Source organism: Topomyia yanbarensis, chromosome 2, assembly GCF_030247195.1.
Source record: "Topomyia yanbarensis strain Yona2022 chromosome 2, ASM3024719v1, whole genome shotgun sequence".
Classification (NCBI taxonomy): domain Eukaryota; kingdom Metazoa; phylum Arthropoda; class Insecta; order Diptera; family Culicidae; genus Topomyia; species Topomyia yanbarensis.
In genome coordinates, this window is record NC_080671.1 from 335204475 (window position 1) to 335232424 (window position 27950).

Consider the following 27950-nt stretch of genomic DNA (forward strand, 5'->3'; position numbering starts at 1 on the left):
AACATCTATTTAACAATGAATATCTTTCCAGAATCAGTTTAAACTAATGTGGGTGAACATGCAGGTTATCAAAGTCACCCCGGAATACGAAAACGGACTTCAACTTGAAATCATTTTTGGAAAAATAGCTGTAAGTGGACAATTTTAGGTAAAACCATCCAATCTTATTCTCCATACATCAGTACATGGTTTAAAAATATTAAACTTGAAAACAATGTGTTGCGTCTAGAAATATGTAATGATTACTTCGAAAAGTGATCAATGTCACCCCGGTTTACGGTACATATGTAATTTTTTTCATTCATGAAAAAAATCAGGGAAAAGTTATTAGCAAACAAATGCGGAAAGAAAAATCGGCCAACTAACCCCAGGGCTGGGGTAGGTTGGCCGAGTTTGGTAAAATAAGTTAAACCCGTCAAATGTATCAGTGGAAAAGGTAAGGAAAATAAAATCCACTCTTCACTTTTTAGTCTTTTTAACCTTTTTGGACTTACCTTTGGCAGCTTTAGTGAACTTTTTACCACCTCTCGCTGATTTTTTTCCTCCGCCAGCGTACGCTTACGTTTGATTTAATTTTTCTGCTCCTCCAATACTGATTTTATTGGGGAATCGGTCAAAATTTGAGACGATCCGCGTTTACGAACTTGCCACTTCTTCATATCAGATCGTGCACTCGCCTTGGGAAGAGGTCTGACGTCTTTAGAGAAGCTTACATCTGCAGCAGATTCTATGCTAATGGACGAGTTTTGTTCGGGGTTGGGTCGATCTGTGACAAATCCTGCCAGAAACTCCTCAGGAGGAAAAATTTCAGGATTGAATCGGCACACGCCAGAGACTCTGAAACCTGCTTGGCATTTAATTCATAAAATATCGGAATCAACTTTTTTATAAACAATTTCCGACTTTTAATGAATCTAATCTCTTAATTCTATTTGGTAATAATTTTAAATTATTTTGATTACTTATTTCTCGTGTATATTTTTCCTTATAATCATCAATATTAGCATAATATCAAATTTTGCTTTGAAAAAGGATGGCATTTCACAACCCACTTAATACCCCACCAAAATCACTATAGATGTCGCTACTGCGCATAATAGCCTTTTCATAAAAGGCACTCGGCCAACCTGCCCCTTCGGCCAACCAGCCCCGGTCACCCCTACCTATTTAATTGGGTTATGCGAACTGCATATTACAAGGCTATATTTGTTATACAAGAAACGGCAATCAATTCGTTTTCCTAATGTTTTATCCTTTCTCAATTGTGCTACAGTTTATTAAAACAACATACTGAACCAAATCAACAACCTTTTCTCCACATTTCCTTTTAACACCTACTGCACGTGCCTGCGACAGCCAGTTGCAACATATTTCACATATGGCGCGTAAACCAACGGCCGACCCAAGCTCTGGCTTTATTTACGCATATATCCACCGACAAAAGTGTTTGATGGTCCACCGTTTGTCTGAAAAGTATATAAATAAGTCAAAGCTTTCACCCCACTCCATCATTTCCGACCCATGCGTGGATTCGAAAAGTGGGCGTCGCTATTCTTGAGCGCGTACGAGCGCGCTTGGTTAATTTGCAATTGTTTAGTTTTTTTCAGTAGTACTACGCGATGACTTCGCAAGTTTCGTTCATCGTTGACGTTAATGGAATTTGATAAACAGTCATCTAATTGATGGCATTCGGCCCGGGTTTCTGATTACGGTGAAGCACCTCGCGTGGCATTATAGCAACACGCTTACGGCTGCTCAGAGCTACGAGGTGACGAGGAAGTTGGTTGTGACAAAAACAGTTCAGTTTGAAGAGGTGTGACTGTCGACATTTTAGTGATACATATTTGTGGCGCGTGAGAAACTCGAATGCATTGACCTGTGATATACTCCGTACTACAGTGTAGCGTTAGATGATTAACAACATACTTCAAATCACCTGTTTCCTAAGTTGCTAGCCGGCCGTGCATTGTCGATTGATAACAATACGGGTAAATTTCAGTGGCAATGGCAGTGATTTATTTGCGGTGCTTGATAACGCCAGAACGGCACGCAGTAGTTGTTCGGGACAAATAAAAAGAGTTACATGTGCCTTTGACTATTGCCGCACGGTGGTAGAGATAGTTAGTGAAAACTTGCAACTGCGAATCTTTCATTGTGTCACAAAATAACGTTGGTCTCAATTGAAATTACTATGCAATCCCTCGCCGTATTAGTAGCTGTTATTCTTTTTCTGATGGATGGACTTCGAGCATGTCGTGAGTAAACTAAACTACATTATAAATTATGGCGGAACAAACTAAAAACAAAGAATTTTGCGCAGTGGATCGAAACTAAAAATGATCCCATGATTGGGGTATCCAACAACTTGTAGTGAAAAGATTTAAAAAAATAGGAATAGAGGATCACTGTTCAAAAGGAAGACAATCGGTATCAATAAAAATGGCAATCTTGAATTTTGCCATCTAAATATAAACACAATAATGATTTGCTTCTAAAATATGCGATGTCAAAAGAGTATCCCATAGCTACATCTCAGCAGATCGGTTATGTTATCTACAGGTTTCAGCCTCCAAGCCAAAGTGTCTAATTTTTTTTAAAACGATTGGTTACCCAGCAAGGCCCACCGCACAGTGGCACGACGAGTGACAAAACCCCAAAAATCAATGTCTTGTAATTCTTTCTAAAATATTTATTTTATTTTTCTCCTGGTGCGAACAAAAGTATCTCAAAATTTTACGATCATCGGATGAAAAATGCATTTTTCACATGTCGTTGAAGCAAGTGATGTCGATGATTTCTATTCAATTCGTTTCCATAGAATTGTTCGCACCTTCAAACTTCAAATGGCGATATCTCAAGACCAGTTACATGGCCGATTGGAGTAGTTTTAAGTTTTTTGGAAAGAAGAATAAATATACTATACTGTAGATATGAGCTTTTTGTACAGAAATGATTTACCTTTGTTCTATATTAAGAAAAAGCATTTGAAAAATTTAATGTCGTTTCAGCAATTTATCTTTATACCTCTTCCAATTTTTTCCAACTGATAGCAGAAATGGATTCAGCTACCCAAAATTAGTTAAATACCCAATTTTTAGCCACATAAACCAATTTGTATAATTTTGTCACAACTTTGTATGGGGAGGTGCCACTGTGCACCGGAGACTACCTGTGTGTGCAATCGTTGTTTAGTGTTCACGAAAGACGTGTGACTTTTCGGATTTTAGTGTCTAACTAGCTCCAATTTGGTGCTGGTTTGGACTTATCTGACTAGCATTAAATTGATGTTAGTTACTGACAAGGAGAATACGCATACTTTCTGAATATGATATTTTTTTGCGTTTTGGAACTTTAGGAGTTGAACATTTTTCAATCACTGGTAACTTGATAACTTTTCGATGTGCGGAAAAAATTAAAAAAAGTTGAGTTTTTGTTTAAGCTTAACGGAAAAATTAGGGTTACATATTCGGCAATTATCACAAACAAATTGAACTTATTTGAAGTACGACCAATTCTATTTTTTTTTTTCGAGAGTTGTCCTACTGGAGCTATAGAGCTAAGTTCTCGAAAGGGCTCCCCGTCAAAATCACTCACTACAATTGCAGACGAGACAGGCAATGTCGCCTACTAAAACGCTGTTGAAGGTCAATCGCAGCGGGTCGTTGCTCTTAATGTGACATTCATTGTACGGTTCAGATATGTGCGGGCGTACACAGAAAAAAATATTTTGTAATTTTAAATTTATTTTCATGCACATATTTGGAGCATGAATATGAATGTAAAATTAAGTTCCAGCACATACACACAACTTGTCGTGCTTTTTTCAGCGATATTTATTGTAATTTTACACGTTGATTAGAAATTACAATTTCATTAAACGGCAAACCAATGCTCTTGAATGTATTTTTAATCACATATTGCTGTAAAATAAATGACATGTAATATTACATGAACGAAAGTGTAAAATCACATGCTTTGTGATGCTCTCATTGAGTCCATCGAGTTCAACTTAATTTTCAATCAATTTTTTGATTTAAGCTTTGTATGTTTACATTCGTATTGATTTACATGTCGCTTAATTTTCATTATTTTTTGGTGTGTAGGGACTTCGCGTGTATTATCACGAAAGGCTTGAGCATTTGTACGTTAACGTGTCCAATTGCGTGGGCGTTTGTATGCCGCATGTGCTAGCATGTATGTAACTTCGCTTGTATAAATCCGATTTTGTAACCGTGTACCTTTCGTATATTCATGTGTGTTCTTGGATGATCGCGCGCGGGCCGTGAATCTGATACTTAATTTTTGGTGTACGGTTCAGATTCTAGAAGAAAGTAGGTTCTTCCATATCACTAGAGTCCCCAGAAATATCACCATGAAACATGTTGTTTAATGGATATGAGCTTAATTTTTTGATTGGTTCAACTGAATGTATGAGCCTAAGTTGCTAGGACGGAGGGTAAAGATTTCCCGACATGACCGATTCATGATCGCGCGAACACGGACGTTTGCGGGTTCGCGTTTGAGACCGCGTTTGTAACTTCGTAAGTACTATGACGTTTACCTTATTACCGAAGTGTAGGTGTATAGACGATCGCGAAGGGTTTAAGCCTTCGTATGTTGACGTGTTTGTCGCGTGTATGTGACTTCGTGTGTATAAATTTGATTGTGTAACCCTGTGGCCATTCACATATTCGCGTGTGTTCTTCGATGGTCACGTGGACCGTCATTCTGATGCTTAGTTTTCGGTGTACGGATCACATTCTGACAGAGAGTGAGTTACCCCATATCACTAGAGTTCCCGGTCATGTCACCATGGAACATGTTGTCCAGTGGATATGAGGGCTTTTTAACCTTCCGGCAGTCGCGCTAGTGTACTGAGTGCACGCTGTTCTGAAAATCTAGCGAAATCGTCTTAGGAAACCAGCGGCTGCTCGTTCAGTGGGCCATAAGCGCGACTTCCGGGGGGTTAAATTGGCAGGAGTTTATACATTCACGCTTGTGACCGCCTTTGAGAAATTATCACCGGGATGTTAAAATGTTTGCGAGATCGCGAAGGGCTCAAGCATTTTTATGATAACGTGTTCGTTGCGTGTATAAATTCAATTTTATAATTATGTGACCATTCCCATATTCGCGTGCATTTTTGAATGATCGCGCGCGGACCGCGAATCTGATGCTTAATTTTAAGTGTATGGTACAGATGCTAAAGAAGAGTCAGTTTCTCCATATCACTAGACTTCCCGGTTATGTCTCCATGGAACGTGTTGTCTAGTGAATATGGATCCAAACCGTACATCTTGCTTCCCGTACATGACGGGAAGGACTGCTCATGTTTTGTGCAGTCGTTAGCTTGCTGTTGATGTCTGTGATATAGAAGAAATTTCTATTTAACACCGACTGAAATACCCCACCACTAGTCCGAGTCGGTTTTTTCTGACTGTACTTTGAAGCTAGCCGAGTGTGAGCTGATCTTCAAATACGGAATGTGTCGCGTAGTGAAAATCGAAACTCGTCTTGATCCACATTGTGTTTGCTTTGCTTGATGCGCAATACAATGACAAGCGAAGTGTTACACACATCTAGACAATCCGACGCGTTATATTTCTTGTATAAGAATTGATGAAATATGAGTGTGACGCAGAGAAGATTTGAATGTGTTGATATTGCCGTTTGAGGATTTTTTGTTGGGACTATTTCAGTATTACACGTCTTGCTATAAGAGCATTTTTCTTATTGCCGTACCAAGTTTTGGGTGTAGCCTTACTTATGTCGTTTTTCATTGAAAAACACTGGGGCCGTGAATTGAACTTTCTAGCAGAAGTGGGAATGAAGCACGTCTAGTGGCCTGCTCTTCTGCTAGAAAATGCAACACCAGTGCAATCCGCTGCCCCGGCGTTTTTCAATTAAAAACCCCATTATAGTCTTTTTCTAAATACACGGGAATCCTGATTCTAATTTTATCACTTTCAGCCACGTGCTTTAAGTTGTTTTGCAAAACGAAACGTTCAGCTTCGACTAACGTGTTGAATGATATCAATACTGCATTGCGAAGATGATGATACTGAAGATATCAATACTGCATTGCAAAGATGATGATACTGAAGATAGATCCTTAAGCCTATGCTCCATAGTCACCTTCAGCAGGTATTCTACTTCACGAAAACTCGGACGTATTGAACAGGATTTTAAGTCAACGACCGCGGCGTTGTTTCGGAGCAAAGCTTTTTCGTCAATTTTACTCATGATGACAAGAATAAATGAAATGTTTCCTTTGTTCTCGAGACCATGCACACTAGATCGAGAGGTTGATATTTACTTTTCACTTGGTTCGATTGTACGTCTGACTCAGGCAGAAGTAGACAGTAGACTGCAAAAATGGGTTACAAAGATATATCACTTTTGCCCTAAGAGGATATATATTTGATTTTTATCCTAAGAATGGTTCCGGAAATTATTTATCACAAAAATTAGTGAAAACCATCATCAATAAGGGTGTCATTTGAAAGGGGTTGGTTAGTAGACACCAGAAATTGATGACTAACCCTCTGGAGGTCGTAGAGGGCACTGAGTGCACAACGATCTGAAATTCAGACAAGATCGTCTTGTAGCTTCAGGAGGTCGCCTAAATGTAGATAATAGCGCGAGTGCCTGAGTGTTAACGCCATTTTGAAATTAAAGATGGCGACTTTCGGTTACCAGAAAATAGACGCTCAATATGGGCGTCATTTCAAAGGGGGTGTGAGTAGACGACAGAAATTGATGATTAACGCCATTTTGAAGTATAAGATGGCGACTTCTGGTTACCACAAAACAGTGAAAACTGAAAACCATTGTCTATATGGGCGTCATTTGAAAGTGGGTGGTCAGTGGACATTGATAATAATGGAGTGGGTGGTCAGTGGACATTGATAATTTACTATTTTGAAATCCAAGATAACGACTTCCGGTTAGCAGAAAATAGAAAGAATCATCATCAATATATGGGTCATTTGAAACGGGGTGGTCAGTGGACATTGATAATTGATGAATAACACCATTTGAAAAACCAAGATGGCGTCTTCCGATCATCAGCAAATGGAGAGAATCATCATAAAAAAGTTGTTGTCTGAAAGGTGATCAGTAAACATCGGAAATTGATGATTAACGCCATTTGGAAAGCCAAGATGACAATTTCCGGGTACCACAAAATAGAGAGAACTATCATCAATATGGGTGTCCATTGAAAGGAGGTGGTCAATAGACATCAGAAATTGATGATTAACGTTTGGAAATTCAAAATGGCGACTACCGGGTACCAGTCAATCTAGAGAATAATCATTAATATGAGGGTCATTTGAACGACAAAACAAAGAACTAAATTACTCCCAATATTAATAAAATGGTCTAAAAGTCTAAGATGGTATAATATTGAACAAGAAATGGGTTGGTGAAGAATCGCTAGCAAAAAATTCCAAAAACGTCCAATTTCAACAAAAGGATTATTAGTAAATTATAAAACGTTATTATAACAGCTTCATAGTTAGACAAGTTTGTATCCAACAGTATAACAAAGCAAACGTCATTGAAGAACAGAGTAAACAGCTAAGGACCAAGATTGCTCCCTTGCAGCACTCCCGAAGGTATATGCATTTGTGAAGCTATATGACTTATTGTTTCCTAATTTCACAGAGAGGGAACGTTTTCTGAGGTACCGTAAACCGGGGTGACATTGATCACTTTTCCAAGTAATCATTGCATATTTTTAGACGCAACACATTTTTTTCAAGTTTAATATTTTTAAACCATGTACTGATGTATCAGAATATATTGGCTCAAATGGCACGTTCCCTGTACATAGTCGGGGATTTGTGCCTGAAATTTGTCCGCTTACAGCTATTTTTCCAAAAATGATTTCAAGTTGATGTCCGTTTTCGTATTCCGGGGTGACTTTGATAACCTGCATGTTCATCCACATTAAGTTATTGATGTCAATTTTTTTCATTCGTATAATTTGCGTGCAACTAGAATAAAAGATTCTGAAAACCTTTAAAACTGGTAAAATTGATTTATTTCAGTGCTTTATCAATGTACAAAATGTTTCATCCATTTTAGCACGTTGACATATTGAACAATAAAAAAAGTTTCAGTTTTAGCTTAAAATTTTTTGAAATAATTGCCAACTAGTTTCGCAAAAAATTTGTATTTAAAATAAACAAACGCTTAAAAGTAAATTTGGTACATCCCACTCTAAAGGAAAATAAAATCTTGCTTGTAATTTATTACTCTTGCTCAAATCTGAGATTTATTTGTTTTATAAAAAATAGACACTTTATGAAGCTTTGTAAAAATAAGGTAAAGTCAAATTTCGGTTTTTTGTAGTTTTTGTACACAAAAACCGAACAAAATACTCAAAAAGTATAACAAACCAGTATTTCATAAGTTTAGAGTAAAAATCATTTCAAACTAATATGATTCGGTAGACTATTCTGGTTAATTAAGCGATCTACGAAAAAAGTTTCGAGTGATCAAAATCACCCCGATGATCAAAGTAACCCCGGTTTACGGTACGATTCAAGCCATTCGATGAAATTGGGCGATGCTAGTACAGACTCAATTTTTTCCAACAGCAGAGAATGATCAACACAATCAAAATTCGCTTTTAGATCGGTATATACGGAGTCCATCTGCACACCAGTGTCTATGTTTTTAATGCAATGTGAAGTGAACTGAGCTAAATTAGTAATTTTTGATTTACCAGGAAAAATAAATGTTTCTTGATTGAGATGAGTGTTTTAGTTTTGCGAAGAAGGATATTTCCTACTAAGAGATCGATCAGTTTCGATCGAGCACAAAGCGAAGTAATGCCTGTATAATATGCAACATTTTGTTTGTCTCCTTTTTTGAAAACGGGAAACATGACCGATTTTTTTCCAATGCGCAGGAAACGTTACTTGTGATAGCGATTGGTTAAAGATGAGCTGAAATAGGACACACAATGCACTCGCGCATTTTTATAACAATACAATATCTAATCTAATCTAATAATTTGGATATCCAATAATGCTGGATATCTAACCAAAAATGGTGGAAAATCCCCTCAAATTAACACATTTTTGCATTCTTGCTAAATTTTTTCAACAAATTTTAACATATCCTTAATATACAATTAAATTAAATCATATTAAATCAAATATGAAAAATATTCCCCCGAACTGTATTGTACAAGTTATAATAGCTGTAAATTTTTTCCTCTTAGATCAAAAATAAAAAAATTATGTCAAATTTTAATCTCTTGGTATTAAGATTTAAAAAATAAAACAAAGAAAACAAATACAGACGTGTCTATCAAATAAACGAACCTATTAAAAAATAAAAAATGGGTTTTGACCAGGAATTGGTTCTAATTCCTCTGTGCATTTATCGCCTAATTGTGTGAGCAAAACAATCACTATCCCAATTACCCCGAGGTACCTACCGCTTACGATGAACAGCATATCGCATTCAAAGAAGAAAAAAAACAACGTAACAACATTGAACAGTCTGCTGCCTGCTGTGGCGGGGATTTTTATTCAACATGAAAAAAACGTGTGACTTGCTAGCAAGGTGAAATGATACCCAATCAAAAATATAAATTTCGCTGGGCGCTTTCATAGACGGTTGTGACGGTTCCTAGTAGGTAGTACTATTCAAAGTTCACTGAGTCACATTGTTGTATGTCGGTATTCAAGAGCCTAGATGCAGTAGCATTGGAAAGTTGGCTGAGTAGTGTTTTGCGGAATCTGATAACGTTTGTTTTCGCGTGTTTCTCATCGGCTACGATGGACAACGGATTAGCAGTGGAGGACAAGCCAAACAATGCCCTTGATGCACAAGGTACGCTTTGTAGCCTAATAGTCATTATAGACGAGGCAGCTTATCTTGACCGATTAAAAAGATTACCACAAACGAAATGCAGTCTCATGAAGTGGTCACTTACGGCTAGCCGTTCCGGTATTAGCGGTGATGACAGTTTAATTGAACGAGATAAATGAATCGGGGAAGTACACGCCATGGGAGCACTTTATTTTGGAAATGTAATTGACAAACAAGTATATGGAGCAAACGGTTTTTCTTCTTTACAAACCAGATGACAAATATGTGGATTTCGAGTTGTCAGGAAGGTTGAATAACACAATTAGTTTTCCACAAACACAACAAACCAAGAAGATGTGTGATATTCGAGAACTAAATCCAATAATTGATCCACTGGATTCCTACTCCCATGTCGTGAGAGGTTACAAAACAGGAAGCTCATTTCTGGTATTTGTCGTGTTTCATTTTGCTGTTCTTATGTTATCAGTAGAAAAACTTTCATACTTTTTTTATTTTTGATTATAGAGGTTTTCATCTTAGGGTCATTCGCCTCTTTTTCGAGTTAGAAAAATCTCTTTCGGAAAAATCTCTAACCCTACGTGCGGGGTTGGAAATCGAACCCAGGTGAGCTGCGTACAAGGTAATCGAATTACCAACTACGCTATGCCCGTCCCCTAACAACTTTCGTACTTCTATGTAAAGTTGTTTTTTATTAGTTTATATCCGTTCATCTACTTGAAAGCTATACTGCCCATAAAAGCATAAGAGTCCCATATGGATTTTTGTCGAAAATAAGTTATATGTTGGATTGTATTCTGTAACTCCACTGAATCGCAATACACAAAAAAGATTTACAGGTTTGTTTAGAAAATATCGAAAAAATACCAAAACATGGTTGTCCCATCCATAAGGCTCAATGAGAATGTAAATCTTCATCAGCGTTTTTCTCGGCTTGCTGTTTTTCAATATGGGACTCTTGTGCTTTTATGGGCAGTATAGAAACTATTCAAACTATTATGACATTTAACGAGACTGTGTGATTGTTTATGTGGGTCCATGTATATTGATTTATGTGTACACTTATTTCATGTAATTATTTTAGTAATGACTGAAAAATTCAAATAAAAGACAATTCAACGCATTGACTTTAATTTGGGATGCTTTTGTTTTTGAGATATACGTGATGTGAAAATCCGAGCTGTTTTAGCTTTAGCTTAGCTTAGGTAGACTGCCAGTTGTTGCACTTCGTGATTGACTGAATAAATGAAAATTAACAATGAATCAAGAAAATTATGCTTGGGAGCAGTAAAACATTCTCACTGTGCATGTTTCACTGAATCAAATTTCCATAAAATGGACAATAAAAACGCCGACCACGTTCAATGCTGTTCTACCGGGGAACGAAAGGAATGTTAGTTTGTAACTTGCTGTTGATAGAGACCGAGCAATTTGAATTCCGGACGGCCGGCCATCGGGAGTGCTGCTTATTTATACTGAGAGTTTTGCTTCTACTTTATGCGACTTTACCCAACTACAACTCCGTTACTTTTCCGAACTTGCTGAAATAGCTGAAATCGTAGCGGTAAATAACAAGAAAACAAGAACAAGAAAAAAACAATAGTAAAAGGGCAAAATCAAAATATTGATCGATCGAACAAACAAAAGAAAAACATTAAATAATTTTGAGCTGCCTAAAATAACCATTAACTGTACCGAAAGATTTACTTTGTATGACGGATACAACGGGTATTCAATAAAAAATAAGATTTTTTTCAGTCATGTAGTTAAAAAACAAAAAAAAATTCAACGAATTCAGTTTTTTTTATTAAAAACATAATGTGTAGTCTTCAAAAAAACGTTAATAAATATTGAAGAAGGGGCCCTGGTCAGCCGTACGACGCCACTTAGTCGCGATGCTCCCACAAGAGCGCTGGACGGCACTAACGTCAATCTTCCGGATACAATTCCGAATCCTGGTCGTCAACTGCTTCGTATCCTTGGCCCGCCAATTATTTTTGTGCAGAAGGGCACTGAGGGAGCAGAAAAAATCATCAATGGGACGGCACTGGGGCAAGTTGGTCTGGTTCTTTTCTTTCGGAACGTACAATATCTTTTTCTGTTTAAGATACTCCAGCGTCTTCTTGACGTGATGGGAAAATGCCTTGTCCGGCTAGAAGACGTACTTCCCATTCGCATGATGCTCCTTTAAGAATTTTCGTAAGACACTCCTCCTGGTACACATGTTGATTGATGGCCAGACCGTTCATCTTGAACCACGGCTTTGAAATCCTTCTGTCCGATATGGCGATGTACAGGCGTACAGCACAATTTGTTTTTTCAAATTTATTCCTAAATTTATATTTTACTTCAGGGGGTATGGCCGACTTATCGCTGGAATAGTAGCTGACATTTCCTGGAATGTGGGTCTTCGAGAGCGGAAAGTAGCTTTCGTCGTCCAGCACGAACGACGTCCCGCGGTAGTTCTTTGTCATCCACCGGCGCTGAAATTTCACGATCGCTATCTGTTCGTCCGTGTACTTGGGGGACCGAGTCTTCTTCCGAAAGATGATGTACTCCATCTTGAGGGTTCGGTGAATCAAGGTATGGGAGCAGTGATATTTTCGGCCGGTGTCACGCAAACTCGTTCCGTCCTTGTTGTCGAACAGCTTTTTCAACGCTTCCTTCTTCTTCTTCTTCTTCTTCGTCATTATCTTCGCCGGACAGCCGCTACGCTCAGTGATGCCAGGATCCGGTAAACTGTACTCACGGGCACGTTTTCGTCTCGAAAGTGGTCTACTGTAAACTTTTTTTCCACGATGACCATGCGTTTCGTAAAACCGTACAACACGTCGCGGAGTGCTTGCTGTTTCGATACCACCTTCTATTGAACTGACAGCACCCGAGCGAAAAGAAACATGCCACCCATTTCTAGGGAGTTCAGAGACAAATTCTCTTGGAGAGAAAAAAAATTACGCTCTTTACTTTAGGAGGTTACAGCACAGTAGAATTTAAAAAAAATATATTTGTTAGTCTAATATGTGCTTTCGGATGCTTAAAATGATATCCCAAAACATTGAATACGAAACAATACGTAAATGTTCAAATTTTCAATTCTGCTGCAACACCGTGTATATCCCGTGTATGTACTGAAAACTTTAACCGCGTTTTTCTCGAGCTGGCCGAAAACGTAACTCGAACAAATGATTTTTGATCGCTTTGAAATTTTCACAGTATTTTCAAAATTGATTTCTTCAGCGCCGTACGTAGTATTTTATTTCTTATTGGTAACAATTTTGTGTCGATTTTTATGACATTTTCGGCGTTTTTTCACTCAAAAGTGCGCCATTTCGCGTAAAATCAAAATACCGAAAAAAAACATCCTACGTACGACGCTTGCTATTTATATAAGTAAACAGAAAAACTTTGGTTTTTGGCTCTAGGTCAAAAATTACGGGAGATAGATTTCCGGCCGTGGAGCCCTTCCAAAAAAACTGACATGGGGGAAAATGCTGCACAGCCGCCGTCTTGTGATGAAACTGCTCGCAAAAAATATTTTGTGTGATTCAATACTTATGTTATAAATCCCATTTAACAAGATCCCGATTCACCTATTTATTGCGTCAAGAAAAATTCTAGAAATATGCTTATTTTTCGTGCTCTACAATGGTGTAAGCCCTTAATTACAGAAAGGTATTGAAATCATTCTCATTTTTCATTGTACACCCATTACCAGAAGTTTTACGCACGCGTCGTTGTTTTCCCTTCCTTGTCAGCATACGACCACAGATCCCAGCCGATCTTCACTAATGCCGCCTCCACTCAAAACGAAACTGAAACAGGCTCCAATTCGTCAACCTGCCGAAAATAATTAAACTCAGTTCCAGATTCAAGCAGAAACGGCACAATGTGGCCTGTATCCAGGTTGGTACCGCGGGGTGGTAAGGGATAGGAGTTCTGTATCAGAGGTGAACGGCGATATAGTTTTTTTTGTATTTCGTTTGTTTGACACGGCTCATTGTGGTAACTTAACGGAGCCGTGGGTCTATTAAATTATTACAATATGTAAAAATAAAAATGAACAAAAAATATTATGAAGTATCCTTCGGGTCTCGTCCACGCAACTTTCTATTGCACGGGGAGATCTTCTTTCGTGGTAAGGTACCATTTGTCTGCTCGCCTAGTGCATATTGTGGGTCGATTAATTTATTTTTGGTTCCGTCGATGTCATCATCGTCTATGGTGTCTACATATTTACGATCAGATGTTCCTCCTTTCTTATTGCCCTTACGGGTTACGAGAGTAAAGCAGCTGTCATTAGCATTGGATTCCTCGTCGATGGTGCTAACAGTTGATTCTGAAGCATTAGATGCTTCTTTTATAGTAGTTATTATGGCCTGAACAGCTGCCACAAAATTGGTAATCGTTTGTGGTTCTGGTGATGGTATTGAAGTCTGTGTTTCGATTGGTTTTCCGAAGGTGTTCAGGGAATTGGCTGTGATGCATTCTCCTCAACATCTTCCGCACAAGGTGTTCCATGATGTGCCGTCTGGTTGCAGTATTTGCACGTAGGTGTCTGCCCGTCGTGGGCGCATAGCGTGGTCTGTTTAATGCTAATTCCATTATAATTGAATTGTATAATCAAGTAGGAGGGAATAGGTCTTTCCACTCGCATCCTCACCATAAGAACACCGTTAGGAGTACCCGGGAAAAAGTTTCTCCAAGTATCAGGTGCAACGGATTCCACTTCTCCGAATTGCGACATGTATTTTGTAATTGATTCACGGGGAGTACGCGGTGATAAATCATGTAATCTCACATCTATAAATTCATTTTCTATGTACACTGGGATCTTCATTTCAACACTGTCACTTTTAATCACGTGTTTTAGGTTGTTCTGTAAAGCGAATTTCTTTGCTTGGTCTAATGTGGTGAATGATATCAATACTGCACTGCGCAGATGATCAGGAATCAGAATATATTGGCTCAAATGGCACGTTCCCCGTACATAGTCGGGGATTTGTGCCTTGCCGTGTGTTTTCATCATTTCCTGAGCGGAAGGAAAGGACAAGGAGGTGTGGGGAAGTAGACTTGGAAGGGTGGGAAAAACAGCACAAAACAAAAAATAAACAACAGGTAAATTAAACTCACAAGTAGTTCAACTTGCCTGCGAATAAGCCTAAAGCTCTTTACCACATTGGATAAGAAACTTTAGTATGTCTCTGTGTTTCAGTCGACCAAACATGGTTTCGTCTATATAAGGACGGCTGAAGACTCGTAATCGCAATTGCGCTACCGCTGGACAGTTGCATATCAGATGATATGAGGTTCCGTAGTCGGATTCACAAAGATCACATGAAAAAGACTCAGCGCGCTGAATAGTTGCCATGTGATAATTGAGTTTGCAGTGGCCGGTTAAAGCCCTGGTCAGCATGCCGCAGTGGAGCTTCGAAAAATGTAAGAGATTTTTCGAAACCACTGGGCATGGTTGTTCTAGAAACGCCTTTGTTTGGCGACACGTTTGTAGATTTCTCCAATAATTGCGGTGCTCGGACGAAGCCCAGGACCGTATTTTTTCCCTTATCCAACTTGTCGAAATTGGCAGCGCGGGCTCAGGACCAACGAAGTCAATCGCTGAACCTGCCCTGGCCAATTCGTCAGCCCATTCATTTCCAGTAATACCGCAATGTCCGGGCACCCAGACAAGGTAGATAGTGTTGACAATGCTTAGTTCTTCGATTTGGGTTCGGCACGCGATCACTAGCTTGGACCGGGATTTGTCTGAGCTAAGGGCCTTGATTGCAGCCTGACTATCGGAGCAGAAGTTTATAACTCTGCCGGACAAACTCAGTTGAAGGGCCGATTGCACCCCGCACATAATCGCAAAGATTTCTGCTTGGAATACAGTACAGTATCTACCTAGTGAGTGAGATTGTTCCAGTCTCATTTCACGACAGTAGACACCAGCACCAGCACGTCCCTCCATCAGAGAACCGTCAGTGTAACAAACCACTTGCGTTTGTTGTTGTCTTTCCATAAAGCCAGACAACCACTCCTCTCGAGAGGGAATCTTAACATGGAATGTCCTGTAAGGAAAACTACAAGTGAGTGTAATATCGCTGGGAGCAAGAATATCTTCACCCCATGTAACCATTTGTGACCACAATCGTGTATGACAAGATCAACATGATTACTGTTCCAAAGCCCAGTAACCTGCAGTCTGTATGCACATGATAGTGCTTCTTGTTTTAAGTGTATGTGTAATGGTTTGATATTTAGAAGTGCCTCAAGAGCAGCAGTCGGAGTCGTGGTGAAAGCACCAGTCAACGCCATGAGCGCCATTCTTTGCAGATGGTTTAGCTTTGACTGGACTGTCACCACCTCTCCCCTCTGCCACCACACAAGGCATCCGTATGACAGTATTGGACGTACAATTGTCGTGTAAATCCAATAGATGTATTTAGGTTTGAGACCCCAGGTCTTTCCAAAAGTTCGTCTGCACTGCCCGAAGGCCATGCACGCTTTCTTGACTCTGAACTCAATGTGAGCAGACCAATTCAGTTTGGAATCCAATATGACTCCAACGTATTTGACTTGATCTGCACACAGCAGCTCAGAATCAAAGAACTGCAAGGGACGAACCCCGGTTGTTATTCGCTTCTTCGTGAAAAGAACCATTGAAGTTTTGCTTGGGTTAACTGATAGTTTAACTTGTCGACACCACTGTTCGACAGCTCTTAATGCCTGTTGCATCAAGTCAAAGATTGTTCCGATGCAAAGTCCAGTAATTAGTATTTGGTAATCGTCAGCAAACCCGTAGGTTGGAAATCCAAGCTCATTGAGTTTCTTCAACAAGCCGTCAGCTACTAAGTTCCATAACAAAGGTGACAGAACGCCGCCCTGAGGACAACCGCAAATACTCAACTTCCGTATCTCAGCCTGTCGCAGTGACGAGCAAAGTATGCGGTTACTAAGCATTGCGTTTATCCAACCTGAGATACATGCAGGTATCCCATGACCGCGCGTCGCTTCCAGAATAGACTGGAAGGACACATTGTCAAAAGCACCCTCAATATCTAGGAATACACCCAAGCTAGATTGCTTGAGCGAGAAGGCTTTCTCAATGTTGTAAACAACATCGTGAAGCAGAGTGATCGTAGATTTCCCACACTGATATGCATGTTGCATTTTGTGCAGTGGATATTCAACTAAACTAACGTTCCTGATGTGATGATCGATTATCCGTTCCAAAGCTTTCAGAAGAAAAGAACTTAAGCTGATAGGCCTAAAACTCTTGGCTTCTTCATAGCTTGAGCGCCCCCCTTTGGGAATAAATCTAACAGTTATTTCTCGCCATGCTTTCGGGATATACCCGGTAGCAAGACTGGAAAGCAAAATCTTTTTCAAGACATGTTTAAGAATATCAAATCCCTTTTGCAGTAGCACGGGAAGTATTCCATCTTTTCCGGGTGATTTGTATGGAGCAAAGCTGTCAACTGCCCACTTGACCGATTCAGTGGAAACCAATGTGCGTGCTAGCGCCCACGAGTCCGAATCACCAGAATGAGATCTGTGAACATTGATCAACTCCGGATCGATACAACCTGGAAAGTGTGTGTCGAAGAGACAATTAAGAACATCTTTTTCGTCTGTCACATAAACACCATCTCTGGTTTTCAAGGAGTTCATCTGAAAATCATTCGATTTGGAGAGAATTTTATTTAATCTGCTAGCCTCGTTCAGACTAGAGACATTAGTGCATAGGCTTTGCCAGCCAGCCCGTTCTGCAGATCTAAGACATTTCTTATATGCACTACGAGCTGACCTGAAAGCCCTGGAGTCATCACGCTGACGCCGGTTCCAAGCTCTTCTCATAACTTTCTTCATTCTATCAAGCTCAGCCCTCCACCAAGGGGTTCCCCTAGTCGATTTAACAGTACGAAGTGGACAAGCTTCTTCGTAGGATGCTAATATGAATGAGTTTGTCGTATCCACGACGTCATCTAAGTCGTCTAGTTGACTAATTGTTGGAAAATATCCATGAAATTTAGTCGCTAAGTTTTCCAAAAAGAGGTCCCAGTTTGTAGACTTAGGATTACGATATGTCACCACATTGAAGGTGACATCAAAATGCTCGAAAAATATATATTTATGATCGGATAGAGACGGTTCAGTTTCATTTGGAACCTGCCAATTTCCCAGTTCATGCAAAATTCTATCAGAGCAAAGTGTTATGTCTAACACCTCCTCCCTCCCAGACCTCGCAAAAGTTGGTCGGTTTCCCACATTCAGAATATGGAGATTTGTACTACTTATGTACTCCATCAGTTCAGAGCCTCTCAGATTGATGTCTGAGCTGCCCCAAATGATGTGATGAGCATTCGCATCACTGCCGATAATGAGCGGAAGCCCATTTCTGCTACAATATGATACAACGCTTTTGAAATCATCAGAAGGAGATGATTCGTTATGCGGTAGGTATGCTTAACAATATATATATTTTTTGTCTACGTTTCCGACAGTCAATGTAACTGTGACAACACAGATATCGCGAGTTGTGAGCTCCGATATGAGACACGCGTCAATAGCCTTATTTGCAAGAATGCAAGCACGAGGCATTTCACGTGGGTTAGTCATGCCTGTCTTGTTGTAAGCAATGAAGGCAGTGTTAAGTAACTTTCCAAAATAGAAGTTTCCTTTATGGAAATACGGTTCTTGAACCAATGCTATGGAAGCTTTACCTTCCTGCATGAGTCGAGATAAATTCATAGTTGCTGTACGTTTATGTTGGAGATTGACTTGTGCTATTCTAACCATTTTTGATTAGAGAACTGTACATTTCATCTCCAACACAAATTGCACAACAACTAGAGGACACCAAGCGAGTTGGGATGTTAACGCATTTAGCGAGCCATATCAGGTTTAAATGGGACATGATCATTTGATTCCCACGATTTGCGAAGAAAGTAATGGTCCACTGTGTCAGAGATTCGCATAACACAGCAAGGGCAAACCCCAAAATGCTCCGTGCGCGACTGGCATATTTTAGACCCTCCAATCATTAAGTCCTCGGCACGGAACTACACCTTGACTTAGGGTCTCCTACTTTCAGTCGCTTCCTACGACATGGCAGCAGGACTCCAGTGGCTCAATTCTAGGCCGGATACCACACGGCCTCTGGGCAGGTTCATCTGTACACATCGAAATTTGATAATCGAGACTCAACAAAACTTCACCGAACTACCATCAGCCGAGAGTCTCTGCAAACCCCCAGCCAACAAAAATTCGGCAAAATTAAGTGGATCATCGGTGAAAAAAAATCGGTGTGTAGAGTGAACGTTCCGCTGCGTAATGCAACGTACTGTGGAGTTCGCCCGACTCTTCCCAGGCTCCGTTCGCCATTGAGAATGTTTTAAACCCCCTCAACAATTTTACCCATAGCACGGGTCGCATGACACTATGGAATTGGGGTTCCCTGTTTGGTAGATTTTTACCACTGAAACAGGTAGTCCGTAGTGTAATTCTTAGCCGGTTAAAACAACCACTACCGACACTACATGGCTTATCTAGGCTGTTCGGTGAAAGAAGCTGACATTGAAGAACAGCTTCCATATTTAGATGGGCGAACAGCCGCAGAAGGAAGGAAGGAAGGAAGGATAACGGGAGGAGAGGGATTTGGGCTAAGCGCTTATTTAAAGGCGGCACTGGCTCGCCTTGTCAGGGCTGCTTTAGGGCATGTGGTATTTAGGCCTAGGACGTATAGGGCCCACTACCTCGTCCTACCACACCCGCAGTCAGCCCCCGCTGCTGGTTCGGGTCGCGAATCACAACTAGTTGCTATCGCGATTAAGCATTATCCACCACCTATGACCCGCCCGGTTGCTTGCAGCTCAGCTTCCCACGTAGCGTTCCTCCACCACCACGGGGCCCGGGAAATTTCTTTGCTTGGTCTAATGTGGTGAATGATATCAATACTGCACTGCGCAGATGATGATATTGAAGATAGGTGACGTCCTTAAGCCTAAGTTTCATGTTCACCTTCAGAAAATGTTCCAGCTCACGGAGACTCGGTTGTGTAGAACAAAATCTCTAGTCAACAACCGCTGTGTTGGGTCGAAGCAGCAGTTTTTCATCAAATTCACTCATTATGGCAGGAGTACATACAATGGATCTTTTGTTCTAGACGCACTAACTGTCGTTCACTTTGCTCGTTACTCTTGTTTAGAGGGACTTTGGCAGATGTAAAAGTAGATCGAACGGTTTCCTTTGTTCTTAGGACAATGCAAACAAGATAACAGTACTGTGTTGTGGTTCGTTTTGCGCTGGCTCAGACAGCGGCAGAATTTCGTGACCGGTGTCTTTGGTAGTTGTAAATCGACTGGCGATATAGTTTTGCCCCATGTTGCATGATAATACAGCTTTGCCAACCTCAGAGAAAAAAGAGAGTTTACAGGAAAGAGGAAAAACGAAAAAAAAATAGAAAAGGGAAACACAACAAAAAAGCGAAAAACGAGATTATTAGTGTAACGAGAAAACTAAATAACTAAAAAATTAAGGGAAAAGATGGAATAGAAACGAGTTAAATGACAGCAAAAATGAGACATATGAAAAGAGGATAAAGAAAAAGAGAAGCAGAAAGAAATCTAACAGAGAAAAGAAAAGTGCAAAAGAGACAAGCGCAAATAATAGAAAAGACAAAAGCAAAAAAACCAATGAAAAAGAGAAAAATACAAAAAAATGGGAAAGTGGAACACTAATTATGATGTGTGCAGAGAAATAAATTATGAAGAAAGGCTGAAACAAAATATCCAAAAGAAAAAAGAGTAAAGTGAAAAAGAAAAATGGTGGGAAAGAAAGGAAAAAACTAGAATAAATGCACAGATTTGATTTTTTCAAGGGAAATTACCTTTTCTGTCAATTTTTTAAACATTCCATTATGTGCTCCAAATCTATCAAGCTTCAACATTTTTCAAGAATTTAAAAGAAAATATTTAATAACGTATGAAAAAATGCGAAAAATTTGAAAAAAAAATCGGCACAAAACTTCAAGCAATTTGGGCCCGCAATATTACGGTCCAATTTCGCTAAATTTTACACATTTTGTATGCCTTGATAACAGCACCAGTGCACAGTGGTCGTAAACCTCGAAAACCCGTTTTAATCCACCTGGTGGTGCAATTGTACCTTTCTTATTTATCCAAACTACGATACCATGGATGGGTATGTTTAATATAATGGTGGAAATGTCTATTACATATTCAGTGCGATTTACACATACGTACAATGAATCGAAGCTTCGAACTTGAATTGCTATGTGTCGACGCTGAAACACTTGAAATCAGCAGCGGATCCAGGAGGAGGGTTCAGGGGTTTGGACCCCACCAAAAAATTTGAACTTAATAAAAAAAATTTAAATTAGTTTCTCAACTCAAAATCATTTGAAACCAAATTTTTCATTGGTTTTCAGACCCACTAGGAAAGTTTATTCTGGAGGAACTAGAAAATTTTATTCGGGTAGGGAGGTACATGATGAGCGAAGGGTGGTTTAGGAAAAGGTGGTGTGTGATGTAGAGGAGAGGGGGTACCCCATCACCGTATTCCCCTAATTACTCCCCTGTCAAAATACAGAAAACCTATACAAGTCAAACAAATTGGCCGAGATTAAGTTGACGATGTTCAGAGTGATTGCATAACCTTTCTATAGGAGAAAGGCAAAAATGTGAATTTGCTGTGTGTCCGCACTCTTCAACCCGTAACTCCGGAACCAGAAGTAGGAATTTAATGAAATTCAATAGCAGCCTATAGGAACGATGTACCTTTCGTTTGAGACTAGGTTTGAAAAAATCGGTTTAGCCATTCCTGAGTAACCGATGTGCTTATTTTTAGTCATATACATACTTACACACGTACACACATACGCACACACACACAGACATTTGCCGAATTCGACGAACTGAGTCGAATGGTATATGACAGACGGCCTTCCGGGTCGGGATTAAGTTGACGATGTTCAGAGTGATTGCACAACCTTTCTATAGGAGAAAGGCAAAACGTGAACTTAATTCACCAGAGGCCAAACTATCGAATATATTCACATTGTCTTTGGACGAATTATTCGTACGAGTATTCCCCATATAACCTGATAAAAAAATAAAATTTGGCATGGCTTACTATGATCGAACTAAATAAATTTACTTTTTATAATGATGAGGTAGAAAGCTGGAGTCTTCGACAAAGTTTTAGAAATGCTCGAATGAAGAATTTTGTTGAACAACTTGAACTTGTAGGACTTAACGTTACCGATTTATAAAGCCTTTTCTATGGTAACCCCCTTAAATATAGTATTTATTATAACTTTTTCTATTGCTACTTTTCGTGCAAACCATGTTACAAACAAATGTGGAGACATTAAAACCACATTATATTGTTGAAGACTGTATGTAAAAATAATAATTTGTTTCAAAGTTATAGAAGATTTGAACATTTTTTATGCCAACTTTAACTACGTAAAAGAAAGAATGGTGCAAACCTAATTGCACAAGCAGGTACTTTTTTCAATGTCTAAACTATGCACAATAAAGCTAAGATAGGTTTGATTCGTGGCACTCTAGAACCCTATGAATAGGATAAGCTTACTTTATCATGTTTTTTGACTTTTTCAACAAATTCAAAAATCAGCTAAAAAAAATTTTTTTTTTCAATTTTTTCGCAAATTTCAGTAATTTTTGGTTTGTTATGCAATTATCAGAATAATTTTCACTTATATGTGATTATTTCTGGTTTTATAAACGAGGGAAAAATATGGAGCATTTCTAAAACTTTGTCGAAGACACCAACTTTCTACCTCGTCTGTATAAAAAGTTAATTTTTTAGTTCGATCATAGTACGTCGCTGTTGTGCTATCTTATGACAAACGCTATTTCGGGGTAAACTGATTTAGATATGCCACCCTACTTGTCAAAGAAAATCTCTACAAAGTGGCGTTTTCAGAATTTTGACATTCTACTTGGTTACTGAGATATAGCGAGATAGGTGCTGAAAAATTTTCACTTTTTTGGCTTCAAATGACTGTGTCTGGAGATTGGCTCAAATGATCGTGATGCATAAGATGTTTTTATGTGTAAAATTATCTGAGAAACACAATGGCATAATGATTTTCAAACCAAAAATACGCGAAGTGTGAGAAAAATGGAGTTTTAGATTTACACTGGAAATATAGAATAGTTGGCAACACTGTAACCAAAAATAACTGACAAATTTCCTTCAAAATACATCTCACCGATTGTTTATATACCAAATAAAGCCAAAGATATGAATAAAAGTTAATAGTTGATGCTTTTTTTCTATGGAAAATTTTCCATGCACGATTATGACACACCATACAAATTTTGTCATCAATACACCGGATTCTGTTTTTGCACGCACTTTTTTTGCACGGTTTTTTTTGCACGACTTTTTTTGCACGGTTTTGCAAAATAATACGATTTATATGTATAAAATACCTATTTCGATATACAAGTTTAATGATTTGATCATCCCGTGAAAAAAAACCGTGCAAAAAAAATCCGTGCTATTTCGAGAAACCGTGTAAAAAAAATCCGTGTTATTTCGAGAATCCGTGCAAAAAAAATCCGTGTTATTTTGAGAAACCGTGCAAAAAAGAATCCGTGTTATTTTGAGAAACCGTGCAAAAAAGAATCCGTGTTATTTTGAGAAACCGTGCAAAAAAAATCCGTGTTATTTCGAGAAACCGTGCAAAAAAAATCCGTGTTATTTCGAGAAACCGGGCAAAAAAAATTAATAGGCATTTAGTAACGGCAGATGAAAATAAATGGCATTGGATATTTGCAATGCAAATGGGGATGATCTGCCAATGTGTAAAAATCGCGTATTTTTCAATTTTAGGAAATGTTGTTATTCAAAATTCAAGTTATGGTAGTTGAAAATCAATAATGTTGGGCAATGGTTTTTCTAGGATTGTATACTTTTTAGATATCATCAAATAATATTCCGATTCATATATCACATCGCATTGGCAATGGAGCAATTGGTATATGGCCAAGTGTAGTGCCACTACACAAAGTATATTAATTTTGCTTGTTCAGTTTGATAAGCTAGAAACTGATAGCGGAGATTTTAATATGCAGGGATACGCAATACGTATTGTTTGGTCTGAGGAGATAACGACTGATGTTTCTTTTTACCAACCCATTAGTGATCTCTGATTAAATAGAGCTTTCAAAGAGTTAGGGACAGGCACAAGTCTATTTTTTTTACTGAGATGGGACAAGTTGGTGCTGGACCTGTGGCCTTCGTCTGGTATGATCAATTCTCGTTGGTACGGATGTGTTCATGACTGGTTTGTGGATGAGTGGTCCTACTTACAAGTGAACTGATCACTTCGCTTGGGTGGAGATATATGTGAATTCTGCTAGCTGTCGAGCTTGGATATGTTAGCTGGCTCCAAGAAGATGTGCAGGACTGGCACCTACGAGAATGTTGATTGTTTCACTCGAGCTTTGGTTCTTGGAAATAACAAATCGCTTTCTCGGTGTGATATGTTCGAGTTGAATGCTCAGTGGTATAAATGTGCATTCGGTTCGAGCAGATTGAGTCGTTTGGAGGATTGGTGGTCTCCGAGAGCAGATGCGAATAACTCTGAAGTATCCAATAAAGGGAGATTGTATCTGTGGAACTGAAAAATATTGTCACTACTCTAGCTTATTGGTACATCATAACAACTACCAATATCGACTATTTAGAACAGAAATTTTCAAATTCTGTTATAAGATCGAGAAGAAATATAGCACAGTTGTAGTGTATAAAGTTTTTGCGAATAAGGGCCAATACTGCTGGCATCTTTTATCATATTTATTAATAGTCGATTGATCCGCTTCAGACCTAGGAGACGAAAGAAAAGAATAGGTACAAGACAAAAGGCGGTTCTAATTCTAAATTGGGTTAGTATAGATACAGACGACTCAAACGCACTGACAGGAGAAATTTTTTCAGAATTAGACAAATTAGAGGACATCACACTTTTTGAGACACACATGCACAAAACTTTATAGTCCTCCTAAAGATCGGTGTTTAATTGGCAGATAGTCGCCATTTCGTACGATTTTGCAAAGCTTGCCTCGCGGGACGGACCGATATCCACCCAGGCACAGGTTGCAGTCGTTAAAAAAACTAGATTCGCTAAGTGTAAAGTAGCGAATTTTCAGCTTTGCAGGAAATAATTTTTCATCAAAGTGCAGTTTTGGAAATTTTAATTGCAAAGAAGGGGTCTGTCAACATTGCAAAATAGCAATTGCTGCATCTTATCAGGAAAGAGTATTTAATTGACAATTTCTGACATTTCAATTGCGCAAGAGAGTCTTTGTATCACAATGATTTTTTTTTACTTTTCATGAAAATTCTTTTAATGAGAAGATAACCATTTACATGAAAAAATCGCAAAAAATTACAATTTTGATATTGTTGTCCCAGAATCGAACAATGTTTCGTACCAAACTGTATATGACCGCATACTGTTCGAAAGGTCTAGTTTTCTTCGTTCAAAAAATGTTACAAAACCGAAAATCGGCTGAAAATGACAACGTAGCTAATTTTGTTGTGACAAAGGTCCCAAAGAAAATGTTTTTTTGCTTCAAAATTTCGTGTGTACATTACTTTGTATCGCATTTGCTATACTAGTTCATTTTAAAAATTTAAAATCGCTGTAGCACAGTGTAATCTACAAAAAGTTAACAAACTATAAATAGTTGAAACATTTTACCATTTTAACTGTTGCTTTTCAACGGACAATAACTTCTTTTAACGAATAAAAAAATTTACATCTTTCTAAAAAAAAACCTCCTCGAAAAATTAAAAAACTTCTACTGGGCACATTGACAGCCCCCTTGTGCATTTAAAATGTCCAACAGTATTCATTGTTAAGTACGATAACCAAATAGCTGTTAATAAAAAAATTCAGATTTTTTTTGCACGGTTTCTCAAAATAGCACGGATTTTTTTTGCACGGTTTCTCGAAATAACACGGATTTTTTTTGCACGGTTTCTCGAAATAACACGGATTTTTTTACACGGTTTTTCGAAATAGCACGGATTTTTTTTGCACGGTTTCTCGAAATAGCACGGATTTTTTTTACACGGTTTCTCGAAATAACACGGATTTTTTTTACACGGTTTTTTTTGCAAGGAACGCATCCCCCGTGCAAAAAAAGAATTTGGTGTACACACGTATGGCACGTGTGAGTGCGACTTTTGTTTACATTTATGGTAAATACTCGCAACATAGTCAACCGATCTTCGTAATATTTGAGAGATTAATATAGAATAGATAAAAGCATCAATTGTCTTCATTGAATTGTTTCTACCATTTATAAGTTTCCAAGATATTCAATTCTAATTTAAATTTTTATCAAGTTGTGGGGAATATTCGTACGAACAATTTGTCCAAAGTGACCCTGTGAATATATTCGATGGTTTGACCTCTATTGAATTAACTTTTTTGGCATTTCCGACCGCTGCTGTGCAGTGGTGCAGATTTTCATTTTCAAATGCAAACTTTCAGCTCAATCCACCCCAACCATGTTTCAAATTCAAAGCCTTCTTGACTAAACCGTGCGTCTTCATTTCAAATTGATGCTTTTTTATTCACTAACCAACGTTGTCATCTGCTCTGTAGAGGTCAGTTATGGATAAATGTAGATATGTTTTGAGTTTTCAAGCTTACATGAATAGTAAGAAGTATATCCAAAGTAGTTTTGCCTAGAAAACCTAGTCAATAACCCAGTAGAGAGATATTCACAGGGGTACTGAATTTGAAAATGAATATAAACGATTGAGTAGCTCGGCTGTTTGAATGAGTGATGCAAACGAACAACTGCGAATTGAACATAGTAGGGCATGATTTGAGACTTGTTCCTCCTTCAAGTTCTAAACAACCTGTTGAAAATTTGCAGCTCTGAACAGCAAATATTCTGATAAAATAATTTTGGCTATAAATTCTCCTGAAAGTGGTTATGGATAAGTACTTCTTCAAACCAATTTTATTAAAAACTCGGTGTCACCAGCAAAGTTGTTGAGAATGATGTTACGAACAACTTTGATAAAGGCACAATTAATTTTATTGTATTTTATTGTTCTAACAACTTTGTATATGGTCCAATTGTAGCGTTATCATTTTCAACCCCTTTTGATAGAACAGATGATCAGGAATATTATCTCGCTGCAACTGAATCAGCACTTCCCCTTTGTATCATTGATTGATGCCTTTCTAAATCCTTCTTCAAATTTCTTTTTCCCCTGCCCATCCAGTACCGTACGTAACCCGCGACGCATGGGACGCCCATCCTCCAAAATTGGTGGAGAAATTTACCGGCCCAATCCCGTACGTAATCATACATCACTCTTACCAACCGGCCGCCTGCTACGATGAAAAGGAATGCCAGAAGGCGATGCAGATTATGCAGCGTATGCACCAGCAGGATCGAGGTTGGAATGACATCGGGTACAGCTTCGCAGTGGGCGGTGATGGACGGATCTATCAGGGGCGAGGATTCAACGTAATCGGAGCACACGCGCCTCGATATAATGACAAAAGCGTTGGAATTTGTTTGATCGGCGATTGGCGATGTAAGTAATTTAACTGAAGGTAGAGTAATACTTGTGCATTAACGGTTGCTTTCTTGCAGTTGATTTGCCGTCCAAGAAAATGATTAATGCCGTGCATAGTTTGATAGAGTACGGTGTTTACAATAACATCATTGCTTCTAACTACACACTCATCGGACATCGGCAAACGCGACCGACGGATTGTCCAGGCGATAGGCTGTATAAGGAGATACAGGACTGGCCGCATTACTCGCCGTTGCAGGATGTGGTTGACCCCAACAGTATTCCAACGTAGACTGAATGAACTGATCTAAACTGAACTTTCTCGTTGATCAAAATAAATAAAACGTGACTAATAAATATATGGAAATACGTTTTTGGTGTTCGTGAGAGACTGATCTCTTAACGGGATGAATATAACATAAAAACGACCCTTGCGTGAACATAAGCAAGCAAGCAATACAATATGTCCAATATTTATACGTTCACCCTATTTTTGGGAT

The 27950-nt window shown here is 38.8% G+C and overlaps 2 protein-coding genes across 5 annotated transcripts in view; one reads left to right on the forward strand and one right to left on the reverse strand.

Annotated features, from left to right (window-relative positions):
* Positions 1-27950, reverse strand: part of LOC131683993 (trichoplein keratin filament-binding protein) — a 122854-nt gene that overhangs the window by 27233 nt on the left and 67671 nt on the right. The window lies entirely within an intron of this gene.
* LOC131683995 (peptidoglycan-recognition protein LB) lies at positions 1523-27823 on the forward strand. 2 transcript variants are annotated; one of them, XM_058966446.1, is made up of 3 exons: positions 1523-2255; positions 27151-27468; positions 27528-27823. In XM_058966446.1, the coding sequence occupies exons 1-3, from the start codon at positions 2192-2194 to the stop codon at positions 27740-27742; spliced, it is 597 nt and encodes a 198-aa protein (XP_058822429.1). In that variant the 5' UTR covers positions 1523-2191; the 3' UTR covers positions 27743-27823. The 2 variants fall into 2 exon arrangements, with proteins under 2 accessions (XP_058822429.1, XP_058822428.1); XM_058966445.1 differs by lacking the exon at positions 1523-2255 and adding an exon at positions 9669-9852.

Bases quoted from the DNA above. Each gene is read 5' to 3' on its own strand.
- LOC131683995 (XM_058966445.1), top strand. From the start codon at position 9,693: ATGTCGGTATTCAAGAGCCTAGATGCAGTAGCATTGGAAAGTTGGCTG. The intron at 9,853-27,150 runs GTACGCTTTGTA...CTGCCCATCCAG, and splicing joins CAATGCCCTTGATGCACAAG to TACCGTACGTAACCCGCGAC. The intron at 27,469-27,527 runs GTAAGTAATTTA...GCTTTCTTGCAG, and splicing joins TTTGATCGGCGATTGGCGAT to TTGATTTGCCGTCCAAGAAA.